We start from the raw sequence: 26080 nt of genomic DNA, 5'->3' as shown, positions 1-26080 counted from the left end.
ACTTGCTGTTTCTGGGCCCCTCAGAACTGGGGTTACAGGTGTGTGTGTGATGTCCTGCTTGCTAGTATGCTGGGAGCAGACAAAATCTCAAAATTGCACAGCAAGCATGTTTAGCTGCTGAGTCATCCCTCCAGCTGGGACTTTGCATTTTTAAAGAGTTATATGGAAAAAGAAAGACTATGCGATAGAGAAGTTTGTCCTCTCATAGTCTGACATAGTTATCCCAGGAGCCTTTACAGAGAAAGTGCCAGCATTTAAAGTGGCAAATAAACAGGTCTATTTGCAGTAAATTCTCTTTAAAATGTCCCTGGAACCCTGTCACTACATTCAGCCAGGATGTCTTTCTTTAGGTCCTCTCTCCAGGCGGTTTGTTTGGGTTTCAAGGTCTTAGGACTCTAAGTCCTTGGCCTCCAGCTGCCACCCTGAGCTACATGAGCTACACCCCTGCGCTCCACACCCCTGCACTCTACACCCCTGCACTCTACATCCCTGCACTCTACACCCCCTGCATCCCACACCCCCTGCACTCTACACCCCTGCACTCTACATCCCTGCACTCTATGCCCCTGCACTCTATATCCCTGTGCTCTACACCCCTGCACTCCACAACCCTGCGCTCCACACCCCTGCACTCTACACCCCCTACCCTCTACACCCCTGTGCTCTACACCCCTGCGCTCCACACCCCCTGCCCTCTTTGGCTGTTTTTTTTTTTTGTTTGTTTGTTTGTTTCTTTATTTTGTTATTGTTGTTGTTGTTTGGTTTCTGGGTTTTTGTGTGTTGGTTGGTTTGGTTTGGTTTGGTTTTTGTTTTTTTGAGACAGGGTTTCTCTGTGTAGCCCTTGCTGTCCTGGAACTCGCTCTGTAGACTTAGCTGGCCTGGGAGCTCCCAGAAATCCTTCTGCCTCTGCCTCATGAGTGCTAGGATTAAAGGCGTGGGCCACCACACCTGCCTCTTTGTTTTTATGTCCGCATTTATAGCTGTAATTTATGTCACACAGTAAATGTTGTCCTCAGTAAATCGTGGATCTGTCCTTCTGAAGGGCTCTTGACTGTCTGTGATTGCAGCCTTCAGACCCTTCCTCACTCTGGCCCCAGTGCCAGCTCTTCACACTTGTTTTTCCAGGAGGATCGACAAGCGATGCAAACAGCTGCAACTAATACGGTTTTCTCACAACACAGTTCCTGGAGCCAGAACACTGGAAATAACCTACAGAGCTGACACTTGGGAGTGGAGGGGTGAATAATTTAAAGGGCACAGCTGTCTGGTGGCCTGGCAGGGGACCTAGAAATCACATCATTAAAAGACTATTTAATAATGTGAGAATTCGGTCCATGGAAGGAGAAAACAGGATACAAAAAGCCATGTATTTGGAAAGATCACAGTTTTTAAAAGTCTGTGTGACTGCATGCAAGGACAGGAGGAAGGGAAGGGAGCACCACATATTCAGAAGTTTCTTTGTATACTAGAATTCATCTTCACCCGTCTTCCCTCCCTCCTTCCCCTCCCTTCCCCCTCTCTCTTTTGAAACAGGGTTTCTCTGTGTAGTAGCCTTGGCTGTCCTGGATCTCGCTCTGTAGACCAGGCTGGCCTTGAACTCACAGAGATCCACCTGCCTCTGCCTCCCGAGTGCTAGAATTAAAGGCGTACGCCACCACATGCTTCTTTCCTTCCTTTTTGAGGCAGGGTCTTGCTGTGTATCGTGACTGGTCTGGCACTGTATATAGCCCAGGCTGGTCTCAGATTCACAGCAGTGGTTTTCTTCCTACCTCAGCCTCCACAATTTGAGGGTTACAGGCATTCATAACACCCAGCTTCAGTTCTCAAGTATTAGGAGACACCCTGAACTCATTCTTCTGTCAAACCCAGCCCCACTATTACCCACCATTCTGTTCTCTGCTTCTCTGAGATGGCCCTCTTTTTTGTGTTTTATTTTCATATACAGTGGATGTTGGATTTTTGAATGGTATGCATCTCCTCTGTTCCCCTTTCTGACTGTTCCTGCTTTTTCCGGTGATCAGGCATTGCTTTGCTCATAGGCCAAACAAAACCTTCAAGAGAGTTAAGGTGGAATTGGATAAACCAGACATGGTGGTGCATGCATTTAATCCCAGCATTCTGGAGGCAGGAGCAGGCAGATCTCAAGGTCAGCCTAGTCTACAGAGCCAGTTCCAGGACAGGCAGGGCTATAAAAACTCTGTCTCAAAAACAAAGCAAAAGAGAAGATGGACTTGGATCGCCTTCCTAGACCCACTGCTCTGGCTTGGAGCTAGTGGCTCACTCTGTATATGAAATACTGTGTCCTTTGCTCCTTACAGGTAGGGAAGGCAGCTGTGAGGGCACCCTCCGAGCCGTGGAACCCCCTGTGAAGCACCACAGTTACGGGCGCCATGAAGGGGCCTGGATGAAGGACCCTGCAGCTCTTGATGACAGAATCTATGTCACCAACTACTACTATGGAAACAATCTGGTGGAGTTTCGAAACCTGGAAAATTTCAAACAAGGTCAGGGAAGCTGGGTAGGAGAGGGAAAAGTGGGAGTGTGGTCGACCTGGGGTGGGTGCTCCCATGAGACTCAGCCTTCCTGTGCCTGTTATTTCCAATGTCCAGCCTGTCTTAGCTCCAGGTAGCCCACCTGCCCTAAGGAAGGGTGTCTGGGCTTTCAGAAAATCCTGTTACCCACTGCTGGGAACTGAATACAGAGCAAAGGTCTACCTACCTCATGATGTGGTCCTACCTCATGACCACATAAGTGTGACCTGCTATCATAAGCTTCCAGTTGCTGAGTGTTCTGTGCCATTGCCTATGTGTGTCTGTCTTAGTTTGGGTTTCTGTTGTTGCAATGAAACACCATGACCAAAAGCAAGTTGGGAAGAAAGGGTTTAGGAGGTGGCTCACACTTTCTTTCTTTTCTTTTCTTTTTTTTTTTTTTTTTTTTCCAGACAGGGTTTCTCTGTGTAGCTTTGGTGCCTTTGAGTGGATCTCGCACTGTAGACCAGGCTGCCCTTGAACTCATGGAGATCTGCCTGCCTCTGCCTCCCGAGTGCTGGTATTAAAGGCATGTGCCACCACCGCCTGGTAGCTCACACTTTCATATCACTGTTCATCTTCAAAGAAAGTCAGGACGCCTTTAATCAGGAGGCAGAGGCCAGCCTCTGTGATTTGGAGTCAGCCTGATTTGCATAGTGAGTTCCAGGACAGCCAGAGTTGCATAGTGAGACAAACAAAAACTACCCAGCTCAGCGTCCACTCACATTTTATGAATCTTCCTAAATCCATGAGATTTTTGCCTGCCCTCAGGCCTTAGAAGAGTTACAACTCTGGGCAATGCCCACAGAAGGGCTGTCAGCAGGAGGACAAGTTTTGGTTATCAGATCTGGGACAGGATGAGGGAAAAGGTCATTAAAACCATCTCCCCAGCTGGGGGGGGGGGTGGCGGCGGCGGCGGCCGGCGGCGGCGGCGGCGGGGCGGCGGCGGCGGCGGCGGCGGCGGGCGGCGGCGGCGCGGCGGCGGCGGCGGCGGCGGCGGCGGCGGCGGCGGCGGCGGCGGCGCACGCCTTTAATCCCAGCACTCAGGAGGCAGAGCCAGGGGTTCAAGGCCAGCCTGAGCTACAGAGTGAGTTCCAGGAAAGGTGCAAAGCTACACAGAGAAACCCTATCTCAGAAAAAAAAAAAAAAAAAATCTCACTTTCCAGAAATCCATACTCTGTAGGAGGCAAAGGCTTAAGGAGGCAATCTTCGTACAGCTTAGGACAGTCTAGTTTAGTACTCTGTGGGAAAGAGCGTGGAGACACAGGAAGGCTTTTCCAGGGGCCTTCAGGTGCTGGACTGAGCCCTGTGGAGGATCAGGAGGAAAATAGTAGAGAGAAGAAAAAGTGTTCCAGACAGAAGGCTCAGTGTGTGAAGAGGCCTGCCAGAAGCAGCATGGTGTCATGGAGTGGGGTAGTGAGAATAGGCTGGGGTGTACCTGTCAGTCCCATGGAGGAGTATGGACATTACTGAGGACCATGGGAATCATAGAGAATGTCCTGGAATAGCTAATATCTTTTCTAAGCTCAAAATTGGCTTGGTCTGTGTCTGGAGCAGCTCACAGGCTGGTGATTATGGAAGTGCCAAGACAAAGGGTTAGGGGAGGCCCTTCACTATGACCTACGGAGGTCACATTGGCTAGGGACACTGAGAGACAGGTAGGCATTCCCTATGAAGATTGGATGGTGAATAGCAAACGTCACTCAAGGAAAATCGTATGCAAAGTCTCTGAGACAAAGCACAGGGTTGGCATCACCTTACACCTCAATCCTGGCTACCAGTGTCACAACTGGTGACCTGCAGCCCAGGACTCATAGACTGGTGGACACATGGATAATGTCAGTACTTCCTTCATGGCACTATTGTATGAACGAGATGTTGGGCTTAGGTCCAACCACATGGTTAAGTTTTGGTGCCAAGTATTTGTTGAGCACTGGTAAGCCCTTGATGGTCTCTATGGTGAATGTGTGATGTTCTACTTAGCTTTCTGTTGCTGTGATAAACAACATGATCCCAAGCAACTTGAGAGTTTACTCATACTTCCAGGTAACAGTCAATCATTGAGGGAAATCAAGGCCAAGAAATCAAGGCAGGAACCCCAGAAGAACCCTGATGGCTTACTGGATCATACTCGATAGTTTTATTTGGTTAGTTGGTTGGTTGGTTGGTTAGGTTTTGGGTTTTTGTTTGTTTGTTTTTTAAGACAGAGTTTCTCTGTGTAGCTTTGGCTGTCCTAAAACTAGCTCTGTAGACCAGGCTGGCCTGGAACTCACAGAGATCCACCTGCCTCTTCCTCCCAAGTGTTGGGATTAAAGACACGCATCACCCCATATTTGTTTATTTTTTGTTTATTGTGTGTTTGTTTTGTTTTGTTTTGAGACAGCGTCTCACTAAAAAGTTCTGGCTATCCTTGGAACTCACTATGTAGACCAGGCTGGCCTCAAATCTACAGAGGCCTCTGCCTCCCAAGTGGATTAAACACATACACCTCTACATCTAGTCCAGCTAGCTTTCTTTTTTTAAAAAAAAAAAAGATTTATTTATTTATTATGTATACGGAAGAGGGCACCAGATCTCATTACAGATGGTTGTGAGCCACCATGTGGGTGCTGGGAATTGAACTCAGGACCTCTGGAAGTACAGTTGGTGCTCTTAACCTCTGAGCCATCTCTCCAGCCCTCCAGTTAGCTTTCTTACACAGCCCTGAGCACTTGCCTAGGCATGGTACCACCCACAGTGGGCTGTGCCCTCCCACATCCATCATCAAGCAAGATAATCTTTCAAAAATATGGCCACAGGCCAATCTGATCTGGGCAATTCCTCCAGGGTTGTATCAAACTAAGCAGCACAGGTGGGTTGGGGCTGCCCAGGGTACTCTGGTATGACCCTCCACTTTCCATATGCAGGTCGATGGAGTAACATGTACAAGCTACCCTACAACTGGATAGGCACAGGCCATGTGGTGTACCAGGGTGCCTTCTACTACAACCGTGCCTTCACCAAGAACATCATCAAATATGACCTGCACCAGCGCTTTGTGGCCTCCTGGGCACTACTACCCGATGTGGTCTATGAAGATACCACACCCTGGAAGTGGCGTGGCCACTCGGACATTGATTTTGCTGTAGATGAGAGTGGTCTGTGGGTCATCTACCCAGCTGTGGATGAGCAAGATGAAGCCCAGCCTGAGGTGATTGTGTTGAGCCGCCTGGACCCCAGAGACCTCTCTGTGCACCAAGAGACCACATGGAAGACACGGCTGAGGAGGAACTCCTACGGGAACTGCTTCCTGGTGTGTGGCATCCTGTATGCTGTGGATACTTACAACCAGCACGAAAGCCAGGTGGCCTATGCCTTCGACACCCACACAGGCACTGATGCTCACCTACAGTTGCCCTTCCTCAATGAGTATTCCTACACTACTCAGGTTGACTACAACCCCAAGGAGCGGGTGCTCTATGCCTGGGACAATGGCCACCAGCTTACCTACACCCTCCACTTTGTGGTCTGAATGGGGACCTATGTTCACAGGGGAGGGCAGCAGAGGAGTAGGGGCTGCTCCTAGCCACTCCTGCAACTGATAACAATATCAACTGAGGGTGTCCTGGGCTAGGTATTGGCTTTGATGGCAACCAAGGCAGTACTTCCTTAGCACCCAGCAGGTGACACTAGCTTCCATTGCAGAATGTTGTGCTGAGGGCTTTTCCTACATGTACCCTTTTGACTCTTTCCCCTGCTTCCCTTGGAGGCAGAGATCCTTAAGCCCATTGAGCAGAAGAGGTGACTGAAGCCCAAAGGGGCAGCATCCCAGTTGTAGTAGGGCAGGCTATGTTCTCACAATAGCCACACTTTATGGATGAGATGACCTCGCCAATTCTTCCAACTCCAGGACCCTTCCCAGGACTCTGCAAAGTCTTTGGGAACCTATGCACTGAAGTTCTGCAGCTCCAGAACAGTCACTCTTCTGCTTGAATGCCCACGACTTTGACTTAGAGCCTCTTGACCTGTGGTCAGCCCCTGTGCTCTCCTCTATACTGTCTGACCACTTTCCAGAAGTTCACCATCACAGCCACAGAGCAAGAACCACACCCTGAAGCAAGCACTGGCTGGGTCCATGGCCCTCCCTCTGTGGCTACTTCTTGTCTTCCTGTTCCTTGCACATTTCTCAACAGATGAGAAGGTATAGGCAGCTCAGCTCTGGCAGAATGGGGTGCTGGCCTGAGCTCCCCCCATCTCAACTCCTATACCACCCACTAGGCCTTGGCTCCTTCCCTCTCCCTTCCCTTGAGCCTGGAGTCCTTTATGGGCCTTTAAAGCTAGTCTGCTCACACTCAGGGATTGCTAGGAGTAAGGCCTTTGTCTCTGGAGAGGGTGGCCCCAAGATGGAACAGGCTCCTTCTTCCATGTCGATCCTGATCTGGTCATTTGGTGGGCTGGTCCAGCAGCCTGGGAATCTGGGGGAGACAGGACAGAGGGATTCAAAAGAGACCTTGGGCCTTCTCAGGTTGCAGGACAAAGCCAGGAGGTGGACTTAGCACCAGGATTTTCTTTGAGATAGGACTTGGTGGGATTGTGGACATACTAGTGAACATGTATAAGCTACCCTACAATGGGACTGGCAGCTATTCTGGTGCTGCTTGTGGCTCACAGCACCTACGGACACAGACAGCCCTGAAAACACGACCTTTCAAGCCAGCCTATGGCTGCTTTGGACATTCGTTTTACAGCTGTAGAGAAGTTCTTTTGCCCATCTCCTCTTTTTAAGCAAAGAAAATATAGATCCCAACAGTTCTAGGATAAGGGAGTGGAGTCATATAGGGCAGGACATAGCTGATCTCATTTGGAAAAGTCCTATACCCTCCCACCTCAGAGACAGCTCTGCCTGCAAAAATAACAGATTCCCCACAGCACCTCTGAAGGTGTCTACCACTGGACCCTGGACCCTTCCTTACGCGCTGTGCCCGCTCCTAGGCAATCTGCAGTGGATACCAGCTGCCCCATTATGAAATCCCACTGTGCAGCATTGGGTAGGGAGATTCAGGTTCTGTGCAGACTTCATTTCTTCCAGACATTGTTGGATGATGTTTTGCTTAAGGAATAACTCACCCTTGAAATAAAGAGGGACAGTGACATCCAGCCCAGCCAGGTCTGACTCATAGTGGTAGCCACATCCAGCTCCCCCACCCAGCTCACCACTGCAGGCTTCCCTTCCAGCCTCTTCAGAGGACTTGGAACCCCCTTGCACCACCGCCTGTGTATACCCTGACCTTTCCCTTGGCCCTGGATGTGGTTTTTTTTTTTTTTTTCAAGACTGTGTTTTGTGACGTCATAGCCCAACCATGTGAGAGGTGCTCAGGCAGCTTGCAGCAGTCTGAGGAAAGAGAACACTAGACACATTGGTTTGAAGAGTAAACATGTGGCATAGTTTCCAAGGGTGGGACACAGGGCCTGCCACAGAGCCCAGTCATTCTTCAGGTCCCTTCTGTTTTCAGGTCTTTGTGTGTTGTGTGATAAATACAGTTCATTTCCTCATCTATGGAGAGTCACACTGGACCCCAGGCGAGGCGCTTGTCACATAGGCTGGTAATGGAAGAGCCAGGTTAGGGTTAGGGTTACCTAACCACACCAGGTAACCTGTCACTGTTATCTGAGAACCATCAGTGGTAAGGGATGGGCCCACAGACAGGTGAACACAATGGCGTGGAAGAATATACCTAAGGTCACACAGCAGTGTCGTTTGGCAGAGCTCAGGGTTCAAAGCTGCTCGGAGCATGTTTTCTGTCCTCTTCATGCCATGTTGGTGGCAAGCTCCAGGAGTGCTGCCAGTTGCAGTTAGTCAAGATGGCCATGGGAAAAGCCCCCCAAAAGGCCAGCTTGTGCAGAGCTTTGAATGGCAAGCCAAAGGCGTGGACACATCTAGCCATGTCTAGAACAAAACAGTATAGACTAACAGAGCCCAGAAAATTCTGACATGGATTCTAATTGGATTTTATCCTGTTGGTGATGAAAAGCAGGGAAAGAGTTTTGCTGAGGAGCCTTAATCTGCCAGTTTGTGAGCTCTAAAGGAAATCTAGTTCCCACTACCACACACACACACTCACAGACACCTTCACACACACACACACACACACCACTCATACTCACATACATACCCATGTGTGCACTCACACAATACCTTGGTATATTATGCTGGGCAACAGGTACTTCACAGGCGGGGCCTGGATTGTAAAGAACTGCCCACTGACCTTTTTGTGAAGGCAAACCATCGCCATAGGTGAAGGAGCTTTAGCTTCCATCATGGATTCCTCTCCAGAGATTGCCAAGCCTTGAATGGGTGTTGGGGGTGCTAGGCAAGTGCTGGATCACTGAGTCACTCCATCTTCTTGGTCTTTGAATCTTATCTGCACTCGAGGGGAGAAAGAAGGGGAGGTCCACCCTGGGGCCTCACAGGAGGGACAACTGGGGGGGCTCCTGCGGAGAATTTTATTCTCCTGCATCAGAGAGGTTTTGTAGTGCAGTACAGTGCACTGTGTGGTGGTCAGAGAGCCTAGGCACAGGAAATCAGGAGCCCGCCCCTTCCATGCTGCCCTTCCCTCAGGCTGGGTGGGGGTATGAAGTCCCTGAGACAGCTGGGACCAAGGATTAGTGAAGGCCATGGACTTCAGGAAACCTCCCAGCACCTTCCAGAATTGGAAATCACCTCACTCACTAACCCAACCTGGAGCCCCTAGGTTTCTCTCATTATAGGTTCTGAACCCCAAGTTCAGAGAAGCTGAGCAATGTGCTCAGGCCCAGGTGTCTAGATCTGAACTAGGTCTCTTTAAACCAAAGCCCCAACTAACTGTTGTAAGTAGTCATGTTTTTTTCTTGGTTTGGACCAATAGAAAGCTCAAAGACAAGTTTGAGATTATTTTAAACACTTTTATGGAGTTTAACCAGCTTCATTCTAGCCTTTTATATGTACCTTTACCCTGATATACTTTTATTCTACTGTATTTAATCTATTTTATTAAGGTGCCACAAGATCTTTTTGTAACAGTGTGGAATATACATAAATAAAACCCATGACTACAGCTGAATGTGGTGGCACGTGCCTTTGATCCTTGCCCTTGGGAAGAGGCAGGCATATTTTTGAGTTCAAGGCCACCATGGTCTACAAAGCAAGCTCCAAGACAGCCAGAATTATTCAGAGAAACCCTATCTTGAAAAAAAAAAAGACTGAAAACTTGATTTAAAAATGGTAATACTGTGAACTACAACTAGGGGTGTAGCTCCCTGGTACACTATTACACTGTTGCTTATAGCATGTATGAGGGCCTGGGCCTGATGCCCAGCATCACACAGGAAGGAAGCAAGCAAGCAAGCAAACATTTCTGTGTCTGTATCCTTGTCATATCATACATATTTAATAACTTTTTGACCGAGGCTGGCTGTTGGTTTTAAATAAGTGGCACTGTTACCGTGCAAGGAACAGTCATGAGGCAGGGCAAAAGCCAGTATCAGAGATTTATTAGGAGGAGTGGGGGGTGGGACAGAATAGAGTATTTTGGGCCTGGGAAGAGGCACATACAGAGAGAGAGAGTAGTGGGAGGGGGGAGTCTATGTCTGGCTTTTAAGGCAGTAGATGTGTGCATTTGTGCAATCATGCAGCGCACAGATGATGTAAGACCTCTTGCTTAGCTACTGAACTGCACATGTGTGGTCATGAAGTAGAGAAGTGGCCAGAATCCTAACATTCCAAACTTTTTGGTTATTATTAAAAAAGGTGGGTGAACAGGAATAGGGGCATTGTTTCTCCTGAAAAACTGCTTCCAGCTGACTCAGGTGTCGGTTAACTCTTGGGGTGTAGGGAAGGGGACTTCGGAGGTGGACAGGTGTCCTGGGATGGTGGGCTGTCATCTGCTACCTCAGAGCTGTTTGTCTTTCTTGGCTTGGGACTCTGGCTGCTTGAATCTAGGAGAGTGCTGGTAAGATAGAGAAAAGCTTAGAAAAAATAATTATTATTTTTATTTTTTCCTTTTGGGGGGATTTCCAGGGGGAGAGATGGGGTCCTGAGACCAGGAAAGTTTGGGTTTGGCACTTACCTGAAGTAGATCTGACCTGTCCAGATGGATTTAAGCTGGTTTCTGGAGCTTAGAAAAAAATTTAAACATTAAGAAGCAGCCATGAAAAAATTAAGGTCTTGGGCTGGTGACCATGACAACATGACACTGTAGTGTTTAGTACTCTGCTTATATTGGTCAGTGAGAGAGAAAGAGAGAGAGAGAGAGAGAGAGAGAGAGAGAGAGAGAGAGAGAGAGAGAGAGAGAGAGAGAGAGAGAGACCCGAGATAAGCTTTATCGGAGACAGATTATTTTAAGGCACCTGTTTCCTTTATTAGTTTAGCATCCATGAGACACAGGTGATCAATTGCTGAGAGCATTTAACAGTAATAGATGGTTATATTAAAGTCTGTTTTTGCAGGGCCCAGACACTTTTTGGTCTGGGGGTGTAAATACCTTTGGACTGTTACTGTTCCTTACCACCTGGGTATACTGATGGTCCTTGGACTCCAGCGCTATGCTGATCCTGTAACAATTGGCTGAGTAGTTCATTAGAAGAGGGAACCAGGAAGGGAAAAGCTTGTGGGGTGAGACCTCATTCTTCTGGAATTGGTGACAAGGCAGTAGATCCTGGTGTCCTCGGGAACTTGAGAGAGAGCAGGACCCTCTCTGTGTCACTGTGCATGAGGAGAAGAAGCACTGCTGACCTGTCTGGAGTGAGGCACATGGAGGGAGAAAATGAAATGAAAGCTCCTACCTTAGCTGGAAACTCTCTTCCCATTAAGTACCCCTGAAAGGACAATTAAGTGGTGGGATCTGGTGAGGCGGGTAAGGCTGTCCCCCTACCCCAAAAATAGGGAAACAAAGAGAGGTGGGACCCCAAAATTCCCTCAAGACTGAGTAAGTGGCTCAGTGTCCAACAGGAAGGAAACGGATCGCCCCATGCTGCATCCTGGGTTCCCTGTGAGCCTGTGGCCAAGCCTGTGGTCTGCTGGAGGTCTTTAATGTCCCCATGCCACCAGGTGCATGAGGGCAGTCAGCTGACCAGTTATCCCTCTGGGTGGCACTTTGAACAAGGCTCAGTTGATGGCCCGAGGAGGGGCAGGGCACGCACTAGCCTGTGTGGCCTTCTCTAGCACACATCTGAAACAGGGACTTGGAAGCCCTTATGCAGTAGCCACTTGGACAGTGTGTGCCAACATTTGGAAATTCTGTTCATGGGCTTTCTCATCTCTCCCATGGTACCTTAAATGCCACAGCTGAAACTTCCACCTGTCGGGGCAGGAGCCTTTCTCTCCAGATGCTTAAGTTCAACCCTGATGTTGGGAATCTCTGGGAGACAAGAGATGGATTTTATCCCGTATCTTGAATTACTTTTTTAATTTTTTATAGTTTGTTGGTGTGAGGACAACTTTAGGAAGACCTGCCAGGAGGCAGGTTGTAAACTGATCTCTGGCTAGAGAGCCATCTGGATTATTATGATCCCAATGTGGGTCCTGGTTGTAAACTTATTTGCATGCGTCCTAGCTTGCTTCCAGACCTGTCCATGCTTAGCGGCCCACCCAGTACCGGAGAACAGAGCAGAGGTCAGTAAGTGAAGGTTCTTTAGAGTCAGAGATTCCTCACTCGGGAATGCAAGTGGGCAGGAAAGACTCAGAAAGGGAGGGAAAGTGTAGGGACAAGGTAACTCTTTTCATTTGCCCATTCGCTGGCAGAAGTTAGATAATTCCTGTGAAATATCGGGGTTTAAGCAGCCATTACATGGCCATATTTACTGGTATGTGAGGATATTTAATGCATTTCTCAGAGGAGGAGTGGGACCAAGAGGAAGAAGCCTCCATGTCCCATGACTACAGCTGAGAGAAAAAAAAATTAAACTGGGCGGCGGCACACGCCTTTAATCCCAGCACTTGGGAGGCAGAGCCAGGTGGATCTCTGTCCTGGATCTCTAGGCCAGCCTGGTCTATATAGCAAGATCCAGGACAGGCACCAAAACTGCACAGAGAAACCCGTCTCAAAAAACCAATAAATAAAAAATAAAATAGCAAACGGGATCCAAGACTCCCATCCCAGGCATCCCCGAGGGTCGGTAATCTGTGGACCAGCATAAATTAACAGCACCAGTTACTCCACCCGTCGTCATGAGAGGGGCAAGGGCTGGGGCCGTACATACGGAAGAATCCCTGGGAGTCCAGACAGCATTCAATACTTTATTCAATACTTGGTCAAGAGAGAATGTGGTTTGAAGCCCAAGGACCCCCCAGGGGTCCAGTGCAAGAAATATATCTCAGGCTACAGTGGTGGGAAATGGTGAGGGATCGGGCAGGGAAAACTCATCAATCTGGTTAGCTGGTGTGTTGTGTGGAGCAGTTCCAGCGGCTGGGCAAATGAAAAAAAGCGGAGCGGGCAGTCATAGGTCCAATAAACCTCAGTACAGGGTCCTGGATGCCGAGCTCTGAGAGAGCCTGTCTCGTCACAGCATCAATGTTGGCTTTAAAAAATAAGCAGCACTGTTACCGTTTAAGGAAAGGTCACGAGGCAGGATAAAACCCAGTATCAGAGCTTTATTAGGAGGAGGGGGGTGGACAGAAGAGAGTGTCCAGGCCTGGGAAGAGGAACATGCAGAGAGAGCAGAAGAGAGAGAAGGAATCTGTGTCCGGCTTTTAAGGATTCCCCTGCATATGTGCAGGTGGGTTACGGAGCTACACCACACATGTGCAGATTGCGTGACTACACTGCTTGCATTTGCACAATCATGCAGCGCGCACATATGATGTAAGACCCCTTACTTAGCTACTGAACTGTGCATGTGCGGTCATGCAGCTGGAGGAGTGGCCGGAATCCTAACACTGGCCTCAAACTTGGTATGACTCAAAAGATGGTCTTAATTCCTGATTCTCCTTCCTTGCCTCTTGAGTAGATTGCAGGCTTGAGCTATCATGTCCTGCAGTTTATTTGTCCTTGTTAGGTTTATGTTGGTGGGATAAAAACATGATCAGAAACATGTAGAGTGTTATTTATTAAGCAGTGCCATTTACCATGTGAGAGAAGCCACAAAATGTTATTTACTAAGCGGCGCGGTTTACTGTACAAGGCACAGCAAAACCCACTATAAGAGTTTATTAAGGAAAAGGAATAGAAAGAGTGTGCGTATGCCTATGGATTGATGGTGCAGAAAGAGAGAGAGAGAGAGAGAAGAAATAGGTGGAACCTGCTTTTTATAAGTCGTGTTTTGTGTGTGTGTGTGTGTGTGTGTGTGTGTGTGTGTGTGTGTTCGTTCCACCACCACCACCCTGCGCGGGCACACGCACATGTGGGTTTATGTAGCTATGCCACATATTCACATATGTGTATAGATTACGTGATTGAGCAGCACATGGATTACCTAGGACATAAGGCCCTGGAGTGACTAAACATCTTGCTTGGCTACTGGACAGCACATGTGCGGTCTTGTAGCTGGGAGAGTGGCTAGGAATTCTAACTTAGAGGAAAGGGTTTATCTCCTGGGCATGTCCAGGTAACAGTTGTCACTGAGGGAAGTCAGGAAAAGACTCAAGGAAAGAACCTGGAGGCAAGAATTGAAGCAGGGACTGTGGAGGAATGGTGCTGACTGGCTTGCTCAGCTTCTTTCTTATACAGCCCATGGTGGCTCTGTCCACAGTGGCCTTGACCCTCCCTCATCAATCATTAATCATTAAAATGCCCCCACAGACAGGCCCACAGGCCAATCTGATGGAGGTAATTTTTCAACTATGGTTCCCTCCTCCCAATCTGACAAAAACTAACCAGCACAATATTTAATAGCTTAAAAAACAAAAAACAAACAAACAAACAAACAAAAACCATTTAGAGCTAGGCACGATGGTGCATGCAATGCACTCAGGAGGATGAGGCAGGAGGATCTTGTGTTTGAGACCAAGAAAGATCCTATCTAAGGGGGGCAGGGAAGCAAACTTATTTCAAAACAACAAAAAAAGTTTAGTCTGAGGACTGGCATTGCTTCTCTGTCATTGGGAACCAACCAGTATACTGTGCTATGTAGAATATGACAGGGTAAAAACTCTGGATTCTGCCATTTCCCACTTTATGTGCCACTGTAGAAATAATTTTTGTTTTTCTCATTATGCCTCCATGGCTGGCCTTGAACTCACTATGTACACCAGGCTGGCCTCAAATTTGCAGAGATCTTCCTGCCTCTGTCTCCAGAGTGCTGGGTGTTTGGCTGGAACCTCCAGCTCACTCCTACTTAATCCAGAAAGCCCCATTCCTCTCTCTCCAAACCTGGCCCTCATAGAATCTCCAACAAAGAAAAGGCACCAAAAAGCCCAGTTCTGCATTCTTGGTGGCTTCAGTGGCAGCTCCTCCCTGAAGTTGCCAGAAGCTCAAGACCCCACCTAAAGTGTCAGTTTTGACCACACTTGGGCACAAACCCAGCTTGTGGAGGACTCCTTGCCTACAGGGTATGGATATAAACTCCCTGCTTTATTTAGTTCAGGAGTGACTTCTCTGCCCTCCCCATTGCCCCCATCTCTGGGGCTGGAGGACTCACCCAGGAGTTGCTTTGCTCAAATAAACCTCTTCTTTTACTTTTTCAATTCAGCTTGATCTGGCTTACTTTGTTGGCGGAGAAACCTATTATAGAGTTACAAAAAACCTATTACTGGGCTTAAAAATATGCACCACCATGCCCAGGGGAAGAACTTCCATGTGCTCCTCCTCTGGGATCAGAGATGGGGAGTGGGGTAGAAAAAGAAGCAAGAACAAGAAGAAATGTTTTCTGGAGAAACAGTGTCATGAACTGGGAAGTGGCCTCAGACAGCCCTTGAGCCCTCATGCCTCAAATACCAGCTACTCAGACTCACTTCTCCATCATCTTTGCCTCTCATCCCAGGATACCTCTCTATTCCTTAAATCAGCCTGTCTGTCAATCTATCTATCTATCTATCTATCTATCTATCTATCTATCTATCTATCTATCTATCATCTACCTGCCTACCTATGTGTGTGGGTGTGCCATGTGGTGGTTTTCATGCCATGGCACATGGGGATGTCAGAAGACATTGGGTGTCAGTTCTCACCTATCTACCTTTTTGTTTCTGTTTTTGGTCTTTTGAAATAGGGACTCACTATTTAGCTCTGGCTTTTCTGGAAATTACTATATAGACCAGGCTGGCCTTAAACTCCTGCCTCTGACTCTTGAGTGCTGGGATTAGAGTGATCACTAATAGGTTTTCTGTATCCCGATAATAGGTTTCTCCACCGACACTGTAAGACTGGTCAAGCTGAATTGAAAAAGTAATTTTCAATTAGGTTTATTTTGAACAAAGTAACTCCTGGTGAGTCCTCCAGCCCTAAGAGATCAAGGCAGAGGAAGGGGCAGGAGAAATCACATGGCCAAACTAAAGTAGGGTGCTTATGTACCCTGTAGGCAAGGGATGATGGTGTGTCAGCCACAAGTTGGGTTTGTGCCCAATTACAATGCTTTTGGGTGGGGACTTGGGGAGGAGCTACGTGGCCACAAAGAATGCAGAACTAAGCTTTTTGGCACCTTTTCTTTGTTGAAGATTCTCTGAGACAGGGTTTGGGAAGACAGGAATGGGGCTTTCGCAGGAGCAAGCTGGAAATTCCAGCCCGCCACCACTCTCAGTATCTGCCTTGCTTGAAGACAAGATCTTCCTGCTGCTAGCTGGCCCAAAGGCTCCTGGAGGTTCTGCTCTCCCAACTTGCCATCTTCCTAAGAACCACACTCTAGATCACAGACAGCTGCATTACTATACCTACGTTTTATGTAGGTTCTGAGATCCAAACTCCTATCTGCAGGCTGCGTGGCCAGTGAGTTTTCAGACCAAGCCTTCTTCCCAACCCCATGCTTCTCTGTTTCTTACAAATGCTTCCATCCCTTTTATGGCAATACTTCTTTTTTTCCAAATAAGGTTTTATAAGCTGTTAGCCAAGCAAAACAATTGTTTTTAATTTTAAGGAGAAAACTTAATTTTACAGTAGTAAAAAGAGAGTTGGTATCAATGGCCACAAATAGAGAGTGGCTGCATGCCACCTGAATTCAGGCAGTGCTGGGGCATTCTAGCTTGTGGCTTGTTGGCCAGATCCCCAGACCACCCTCCTGCCCTGGTGGAGCATTTTAATAACATACCCTAGGGGCTGGCCTCCACCCCCAGCACTGCAAAGAAAAACAAAACAAATGGACTGGTGAGATGTTTCAGTGGGTAAAAGTGGTTGCAAGCCTGATGGTCTGAGTTCAGTCCCCGAATCCTGGACTTAATGGTCCTTCACATGGTGGTTTGGATACATGCCACCACAGAGTACTTATCTAATTAGTTACCTGCCCCCCTCCACACATACACACAAACACATATTGTAGCAGGAATCTTAAAAGTTCTTATTAATAAAACAAACCTGGAGAGACAAGCAGACGCAGGTAGGCCTGCGGCGGGGGCCCGTGGAGGTAGACGGGCCCAGCGGTGGCAGCCGACAGGGATACTCAGACCCGGCGGCAGCCGGCAAAGACATTCAGGCCCAGCGGCAGCCCACAGAGGTAGACGGGCCCAGCGGCGGCCTGCTGAGGTAAACGGACCCGGCGGCAGCGGCCGACAGGGACATTCAGGCCCGGCAGCAGCCGGCAGAGACATTCAGGCCCAGCGGCGGCCCACAGAGGTACACAGGCCCGGCGGCAGAGACAAGCAGACGCAGGTAGGCCTGCGGCGGGGGCCCGTGGAGGTAGACGGGCACAGCAGTGGCAGCCGACAGGGATACTCAGACCCGGTGGCAGCCGGCAGAGACATTCAGGCCCAGCGGCAGCCCACAGAGGTAGACGGGCCCAGCGGCGGCCTGCTGAGGCAAACGGACCCGGCGGCAGCAGCCGACAGGGACATTCAGGCCCGGCGGCAGCCGGCAGAGACATTCAGGCCCAGCGGCGGCCCACAGAGGTACACAGGCCCGGCGGCAGAGACAAGCAGACGCAGGTAGGCCTGCGGCGGCCCGTGGAGGTAGACGGGCCCAGCAGCAGCCCTCTGAGGTAAACGGGCCCGGCGGCAGCGGCCGACAGGGATATTCAGGCCCGGCGGCAGCCGGCAGAGACATTCAGGCCCAGCGGCGGCCCACAGGGGTAGACAGGCCCAGCGGCAGAGACAAGCAGACGCAGGTAGGCCTGTGGCGGCGGCCTGTGGAGGTAGACGGGCCCAGCAGCGGCCCGCTGAGGTAAACGGGCCCGGCGGCAGCGGCCGACAGGGACATTCAGTCCCGGCGGCAGCGGCCGACAGGGACATTCAGTCCCGGCTGCAGCCTGCAGAGACATTCAGGCCCGGTGGTGGCCTCCAGAGGCAGACAGGCCCAGCGGCAGCTGACAGGGACATACAGGCCCGGTGGCGGACTGCAGAGGTAAACAGGCCCAGGGACGGAGACAAGCAGACGCAGCTTGGAACAGGGACGCCCCTAACCCCAACATCTGGGGAAGAAGCTATCTCGGTGGGTCAGAACCAGAACGAATCTGAACACTCCGTCTGAGAACAACCCAGGGCCCAGCTGCTGATCCTGTGAAACCCAACAATTTGGAGGTGTTGGTGAGACTACCCTGCTCAGCTGAAACCCATCTGGGAGAGGATTCAGATGCCTACAGTTTAAAGTCTGAGGAATCAAGATCAGCTGAGGAGTTGACAAATGAACAAAACGTGACCTGGGAACACAGAAGAAGGCACTACCCAGACACCAAACCAGATCACCAGAATCATAAGTATATAATTCACCGATCGAAATCAGCTGCCCCTGAAGAAATAGCCCAATAGCACCAATTTAACCAAGAACCACTACTAAACCAAGACTAAAAATTAGAACAAGAGAGGCACTCTCAGACACAGACACCACCTGCACCTCACAGAGGAAGAGATGAGTAGACGCCAGTGCAAAAATACAGGCAACAACATAAAGACCTATATGGCAACATCAGAACCTAGTGATTCTACACCTGCAAGACCTAAACATACCATGACAGAAGAAACAGAAGAAATCAACCCTAAAAATGACATTAAGAAGATGATAGAGGCCCTTAAAGAAGAAATAAAACATTCCCTCAATGAGGAAATAAAAACTTTCCTTAAAGAGGAATTGAAAAACTACCTTAAAGAGGAAATAAAAACTTTCCTTAAAGAGGAAATAAAAAACTCCCTTAAAGAGGAAATAAAAAACTCCCTTAAAGAGGAAATAAAAACTTCCCTTAAAGAGGAAATGAAAAACTCCATTGAAGAGGAAATAAAAAACTCCCTTAAAGAAATGGAAGAAAAAACGAACAAAAAATGGGAAGAAATCAAATCAAGCCAAGAAAAAGCAATTAAACAGATGAAAGAAACATTCCAAGATCTGAAAAATGAATTTGAGACAATAAAGAAAACACATGCTGAGGGAATGCTGGAAATAGAAACCCTGACAAAACGAACAGGAACTACAGAAACAAGCATAACCAACCGATTGCAAGAAATGGAACAGAGAATCTCTGACGCTGAAGACATGATAGAGAAAATAGATTCGTCAGTCAAAGAAAACAATAAAGACAAAAAAGTCCTAACACAAAACGTCCAGGAAATTTGGGACACCATGAAAAGACCAAACCTAAGAATAATAGGGATAGAAGAAGGAGAAGAATACCAACTCAAAGGCACAGAAAATATATTCAACAAAATCATAGAAGAAAACTTTCCTAACCTAAAGAAAGAAATACCTATGAAGATACAAGAAGCTTACAGAACACCGAATAGGCTGGATCCAAAAAAAAAGTCCCCTCGCCACATAATAATCAAAACACTAAACACACAGAATAAAGAAAAAATATTAAGAGCTGCAAAGGAAAAGGACCAAGTAACATATAAAGGCAAACCCATCAGAATAACACCAGACTACTCAATAGAGACTATGAAAGCTAGAAGATCATGGACAAACCTCATGCAGACACTAAGAGACCACAGATGCCAACCCAGACTATTATACCCAGCAAAACTCTCAATCACCATAGGCGGAGTAAACAAAATATTCCAGGATAAAACCAGATTTAATCAATACCTGTCCACAAACCCAGCCCTACAGAAAGCACTAGAAGGGAAAATTCAACCCAAAGAAGCTAAACACATCCATGAAAAATCAAGCAATAGATAATCCTACACCAACATACACCACAGAAGGACAACACAACACAACCAAAAAAAATAACAGGAATTAACAATCACTGGTCATTAATATCCATCAATATCAATGGTCTCAACTCACCTATAAAAAGACACAGGCTAACAGAATGGATAAGAAAACAGGACCCATCCATATGCTGCATACAAGAAACACACCTTAACTCCAAAGACAGACACTACCTCCGAGTAAAGGGCTGGGAAAAGGTTTTCCAAGCAAATGGACCTAAGAAACAAGCTGGTGTAGCTATCCTAATATCTAATAAAATAGACTTCAAACTAAAATCAATCAAAAGAGACCAGGATGGACATTACATATTCATCACGGGAAAAATCCACCAAGATGAAGTCTCGATTCTAAACATTTATGCTCCAAATACAAAAGCACCCACATTCATAAAAGAAACACTACTAAAGTTTAAAACGCACATCAAACCCCACACATTAGTAGTGGGAGATTTTAACACACCACTCTCACCAAAAGATAGATCTACCAGACTGAAACTTAACAAAGAAATAAAGGACCTAACAGATGTTATGACTCAAATGGACCTAATAGATATCTACAGAATATTCCATCCTAACACAAAAGAATATACCTTCTTCTCAGCACCCCATGGAACCTTCTCAAAAATTGACCACATGCTTGGACACAAAACAAATCTCAACAGATACAAAAAAATTGGAATAACCTCCTGTATCTTATCAGACCACCATGCCTTAAAATTAGAACTCAATAACAACAAAAATTATAGAAAACCCACAAACTCATGGAAACTGAATAATGCCCACCTGAAACATCAATGGGTCAAGGAAGAAATAAAGACAGAAATTAAAGAGTTCCTAGAATTCAATGAAAATGAAAGTACAACATACCCAAACTTATGGGACACTATGAAAGCAGTGCTAAGAGGAAAATTCATAGCTCTAAATGCACACATAAAGAAGATGGAGCAATCCCATACCAAGGAATTAACAGCACAACTGAAAGCTCTAGAACAAAAAGAAACAAACTCACCCAGGAGAAATAGACGCCAGGAAATAATCAAATTGAGGGCTGAAATCAACGAAATAGAAAACAAGAGAACAATACAAAAAATCAATGAAACAAAGAGTTGGTTCTTTGAAAAAATCAACAAGATAGACAAACCACTAGCCAAATTAACCAAAAGGCAAAGAGAGAGCACCCAAATTCACAAAATCAGAAATGAAAAGGGAGACATAACAACAGACAATGAGGAAATCCAGAGAATCATCAGATCATACTTCAAAAACCTGTACTCCACAAAAATGGAAAACCAGGAAGAAATGGACAATTTTCTGGATAAATACCAAATACCAAAATTAAATCAAGACCAGATAAACCATTTAAATAGACCAATAACCCCTAAAGAAATAGAAACAGTCATCAAAAGTCTCCCAACTAAAAAAAGCCCAGGACCAGATGGTTTCAGTGCAGAATTCTACCAGACTTTCAAAGTAGAACTAATACCAATCCTCTTCAAAGTGTTCCACGCAATAGAAACAGAAGGAACACTACCAAACTCTTTTTATGAGGCTACAATTACCCTGATACCCAAACCACACAAAGATGCAACAAAGAAAGAGAACTACAGACCAATCTCCCTCATGAACATTGATGCAAAAATACTCAACAAAATATTGGCAAACCGAATCCAAGAATACATCAAAACAATCATCCATCACGACCAAGTAGGATTCATCCCAGGGATGCAAGGATGGTTCAACATACGGAAATCAGTCAATGTAATACACCATATAAACAAACTGAAAGAAAAAAACCACATGATCATCTCCCTAGATGCTGAAAAAGCCTTTGACAAAATCCAACACCCCTTCATGATAAAGGTCTTAGAAAGAATAGGAATACAAGGAACATTTCTAAACATAATAAAAGCAATTTATAGCAAGCCAACAGCAAACATCAAATTAAATGGAGAGAAACTCAAAGCGATACCACTAAATTCAGGAACAAGACAAGGCTGTCCACTCTCCCCATATTTATTCAATATAGTACTAGAAGTTCTAGCTAGAGCAATAAGACAACAAAAGGAGATCAAAGGGATACAAATTGGCAAGGAAGAAGTCAAACTTTCACTATTTGCAGATGATATGATAGTATACATAAGTGACCCCAAAAACTCTACCAGGGAACTTCTACAGCTGATAAACTCCTTCAGTAAAGTGGCAGGATACAAGATCAACTCAAAAAAATCAGTAGCCCTCCTATACACAAATGATAAAAGGGCTGAGAAAGAAGTCAGAGAAACATCACCCTTTACAATAGCCACAAATAATATAAAATACCTTGGGATAACACTAACTAAACAAGTGAAAGACCTTTTTGATAAGAACTTTAAATCTCTAAAGAAAGAAATTGAAGAAGATATCAGAAAATGGAAGGATCTCCCATGCTCATGGATAGGTAGGATTAACATAGTAAAAATGGCAATCTTACCAAAAGCAATCTACAGATTCAATGCAATCCCCATCAAAATCCCAACACAATTCTTCACAGACTTGGAAAGAAAAATACTCAACTTTATATGGAAAAACAAAAGACCCAGGATAGCTAAAAGAATCCTATATGATAAAGCAACCCTTGGAGGCATCACCATCCCGGACCTCAAACTCTACTATAGAGCCATAGTAATAAAAACAGCTTGGTACTGGTATAAAAACAGACATACGGACCAATGGAATCGAATTGAAGACCCTGACATTAATCCATGCACATATGAACACCTGGTTTTTGACAAAGGAGCCAAAACTATACAATGGAACAAAGAAAGTATCTTCAACAAATGGTGCTGGCATAACTGGATGTCAATATGTAAAAGATTACAAATAGATCCATATCTGTCACCATGCACAAAACTCAAGTCCAAGTGGATCAAAGACCTAAACATAAATCCAGTTACACTAAACTTAATAGAAAAGAAAATAGGAAGCACTCTTGAACGCATTGGCACTGGAGACCATTTCCTAAATAAAACACCGACAGCACAGACCCTGAGCACAACCATTAATAAATGGGACCTCTCAAAACTGAGAAGCTTTTGCAGGGCAAAAGACACAGTCAATAAGACAAAAAGACAGCCAACAGATTGGGAAAAGATCTTCACCAATCCCACATCTGACAGAGGATTGATCTCCACAATATATAAAGAACTCAAGAAACTAGACATCAAAGCACTGAACAGTCCAATTAAAAAATGGGCTAAAGAGCTAAACAGAGAATTCACAAAACAAGAACTACAAATGGCTGAAAGACATTTAAAGAAATGCTCAACATCCTTAATCATCAGAGAAATGCAAATCAAAACGACTCTGAGATACCACCTTACACCTGTTAGAATGGCTAAGATCAAAAACACCAATGACAACCAATGTTGGAGAGGATGTGGAGCAAAGGGAACACTCCTCCACTGTTGGTGGGAATGTAAACTTGTACAACCACTGTGGAAATCAGTATGGCGGTTTCTCAGAAAATTAGGAATCGAACTATCTCAAGACCCAGCCATACCACTCTTGGGCATATACCCAAAGAATGCTGATACATACCATAAAGATACATGCTCATCTATGTTCATAGCAGCACTATTTGTAATAGCCAGAACCTGGAAACAGCCTAGATGCCCATCAACAGAAGAATGGATGAAAAAAATGTGGTACATATACACAATGGAGTACTACTCAGCAGAGAAAAACAATGAAAGCATGAAATTTGCAGGCAAATGGATGGAACTAGAAAAAATCATCCTGAGTGAGGTAACCCAAACCCAGAAAGACAGTTATGGTATGTACTCACTCATTGGTGGATTCTAGATATAAAATGAACAATCAGACCACAACCCATAGAACCATAAAGGCTATATATATATATAGCATGGAGGTCCCTAGGACGACTGTGGCTTATAATAAATTTCAGTTTTACTCAATTATTGAAAAAAAAATAGCCAAATGAATAGAAACACATGAACTATGAACCAAAGGCTGAGGGGCTCCCAGCTGGATCAGGCCCTCTGAATAGGTGAGACAGTTGATTGGCTTGATCAGTTTGGGAGGCATCTAGGCAGTGGGACCAAGTCCTGTGCTCAATGCATGAATTGGCTGTCTGAAACCAGGAACTTATGCAGGGACACTTGGCTTAGTCTGGGAGGAAGGGACTGGACCTCCCTGGACTGAGTCTACCAAGTTGATCACAGTCCTCGGGGGAGGACTTGTCCTGGAGGAGGTGGGAATGGAGGGTGGGCTGGCGGTAAGGGGAGGGCGTGGGAGGGGGGAGAATAGGGGAACCCATGGCTGATATGTAGAATTGAATGGTATTGTAAAATAAAAAATATATATCACAAAAAAATAAAAAAAAAAAAAAAAAAAAAAAAAACCTGGAGCCAAGTATTGGGGTGAAATGCTGGATGATCAGAGAGACAGAACAAGCCATAGCTATCTCACCTCATCAGTTCCTCAGCTGGTCCTGTTTCCTCAGACTGGAAGCCTCTGAGTCCTCATCCAGAATGAATCCCAGCTGAACTGTGCTGCTTCAAAGCCTGAAAGCTTAACCAGCCACATGCTTAACCAGCCAAATGCTTCTAGTTTCTGGTCCTCATGCCTTATATACCTTTCTGCTTTCTACCATGACTCCCTAGGATTAAAGACTTGCTCCCTGGGATTAAAGACATGACTCACCATGCCTGGCTGTTTCCAATGTGGCCTTGAACTCACAGAGATCCCAGATGAATTTCTGCCTCTGGAATACTAGGATTAAAGGTGTGTGCTATAACTGCCTAACTAGTGGCTTTTCTGTTCTCTGACCCCAGATAAGTTTATTAAGGTACACAATATTTTGGGGAACACAATACCACCACAACATATCTTTTTAAAAATATATTTTTTTATTTTATATGTATGAATATTTTCCCTGAATGTATGTAGGTGTACACGTGCATGCCTGGTGCCCTTGGAGACCAGAGGGGGGCAACAGATTCCCCCGTAACTAGAATTATAGACAGTTGTCAGCTGACACGTGGGGGCTTGGAATTGAACCTGGGTCCTCTGGAAGAACCACCAGTGCTCTAAACCACTGACTCATTTCTCCAGCTCCTATACAGACACCCTTGGGTATGTTCAGCTGGGCTTTGCTTTCCACAGCTGCAGAGCCCTTGGTATATCAGGAAGCTAGACTCTGTCCCTAAAGTTCTGGGGCCTCAGGAGCTACACCCTCACCCTACACAGGGTTGACCGTATCTGACTTGGGGTAACCTGGACTGCAGACCCTTGAACCTGTCACCATCCCCACTGCCCATTCTGTAGTCCAAGTTTCTGTCCAGCAAGGCCTTTCCATCTGCTCACACCTACACCTACTGTGGAGGTTTGAATAAGAATGGCCTTATATTGGGACTGGAGAGATGGCTCAGAGGTTAAGAGAACTGACTGTTCTTCTAGAGGATCTAGGTTCAATTCCTAATACCCACATGGCAGCTCACAACTGTCTATTAATTCCAGCTCCAGGGGATTCAACACCCTCATGCATGCATATATGCAGACAAAACACCAATGCACATAAAATAAAAATTAAGAATGGCCTTAGGTATTTGAATATGAGGCTCATATATTTAAATGCTTGGTCACCAGGGAGTGACACTGTATGAAAGGATTAGAAGGATTAGGTGATGTGGCCTTATTGGAGGAAGTGTGTCACTGGGATGGGCTTTAAGGTTTCAGAAGCCTGTGCCAGACCCAGTTCAGGATGTAGCTCTTAGCTACTGTTCTGGTGCCTGCCTGCATGCCACCATGTTCCCCACCATGCTGAAAATGGACTAAACTTCTTAAACTGTAACCAAACTCCAAATTAAATGCTTTCTTTTATAAGAGTTGTCTTGGTCAAGGCATCTCTTCATGTCAATAGAACAGTGACTAAGACACCTACCCATCCTGCATCCCTCTTGGCATTTGGGTCCTACTGAATTGCCAAGGACAGAAAGGCTGTCCCACAAGGGAGGGTCTAAATTTGGCCCCAGTCCCATGTTCTTCTGTTTCTGTTCATAAACCAGTATCCATCAATTTACTGACTTGAGGGTCCACCAGAGTCAATCCTCTCTACCAGCATGTAGAATCTTTGGAGAAAGGTCTGCCATCCACTGAGAATCTGGGTCAGAACCTTAGACAGATTCATATAGCTCCTTGGTGACTTGGCTCCAAGGTCATGGCCTCCATATGAGATGTAGTTCCTTAATTTATTTATGGGGTTTGTTTGTTTGTTTCTCTGTGTAGCTCTAGCTAGAACTCACTCTGTAGGTCAGGC

At 46.3% G+C, this 26080-nt stretch overlaps 1 protein-coding gene across 1 annotated transcript in view; it reads left to right on the top strand.

The window, feature by feature from the left end:
• Positions 1-9607, top strand: part of Olfml2a (olfactomedin like 2A) — a 31534-nt gene extending 21927 nt beyond the window's left edge. Inside the window, exons 7-8 of the mRNA XM_028856774.2 lie at positions 2319-2504; positions 5435-9607. Coding sequence (XP_028712607.1) covers positions 2319-2504; positions 5435-6039 — 791 coding nt within the window. The 3' untranslated portion in view covers positions 6040-9607. The remainder of the gene's footprint in view (positions 1-2318; positions 2505-5434) is intronic.
• Positions 9608-26080: the final 16473 nt, after the last annotated feature.

This window comes from Peromyscus leucopus, chromosome 4 (assembly GCF_004664715.2).
Source record: "Peromyscus leucopus breed LL Stock chromosome 4, UCI_PerLeu_2.1, whole genome shotgun sequence".
Classification (NCBI taxonomy): domain Eukaryota; kingdom Metazoa; phylum Chordata; class Mammalia; order Rodentia; family Cricetidae; genus Peromyscus; species Peromyscus leucopus.
Note: the sequence above shows the minus strand (reverse complement) of the source record. Positions and strands in the feature narration are given on the sequence as shown.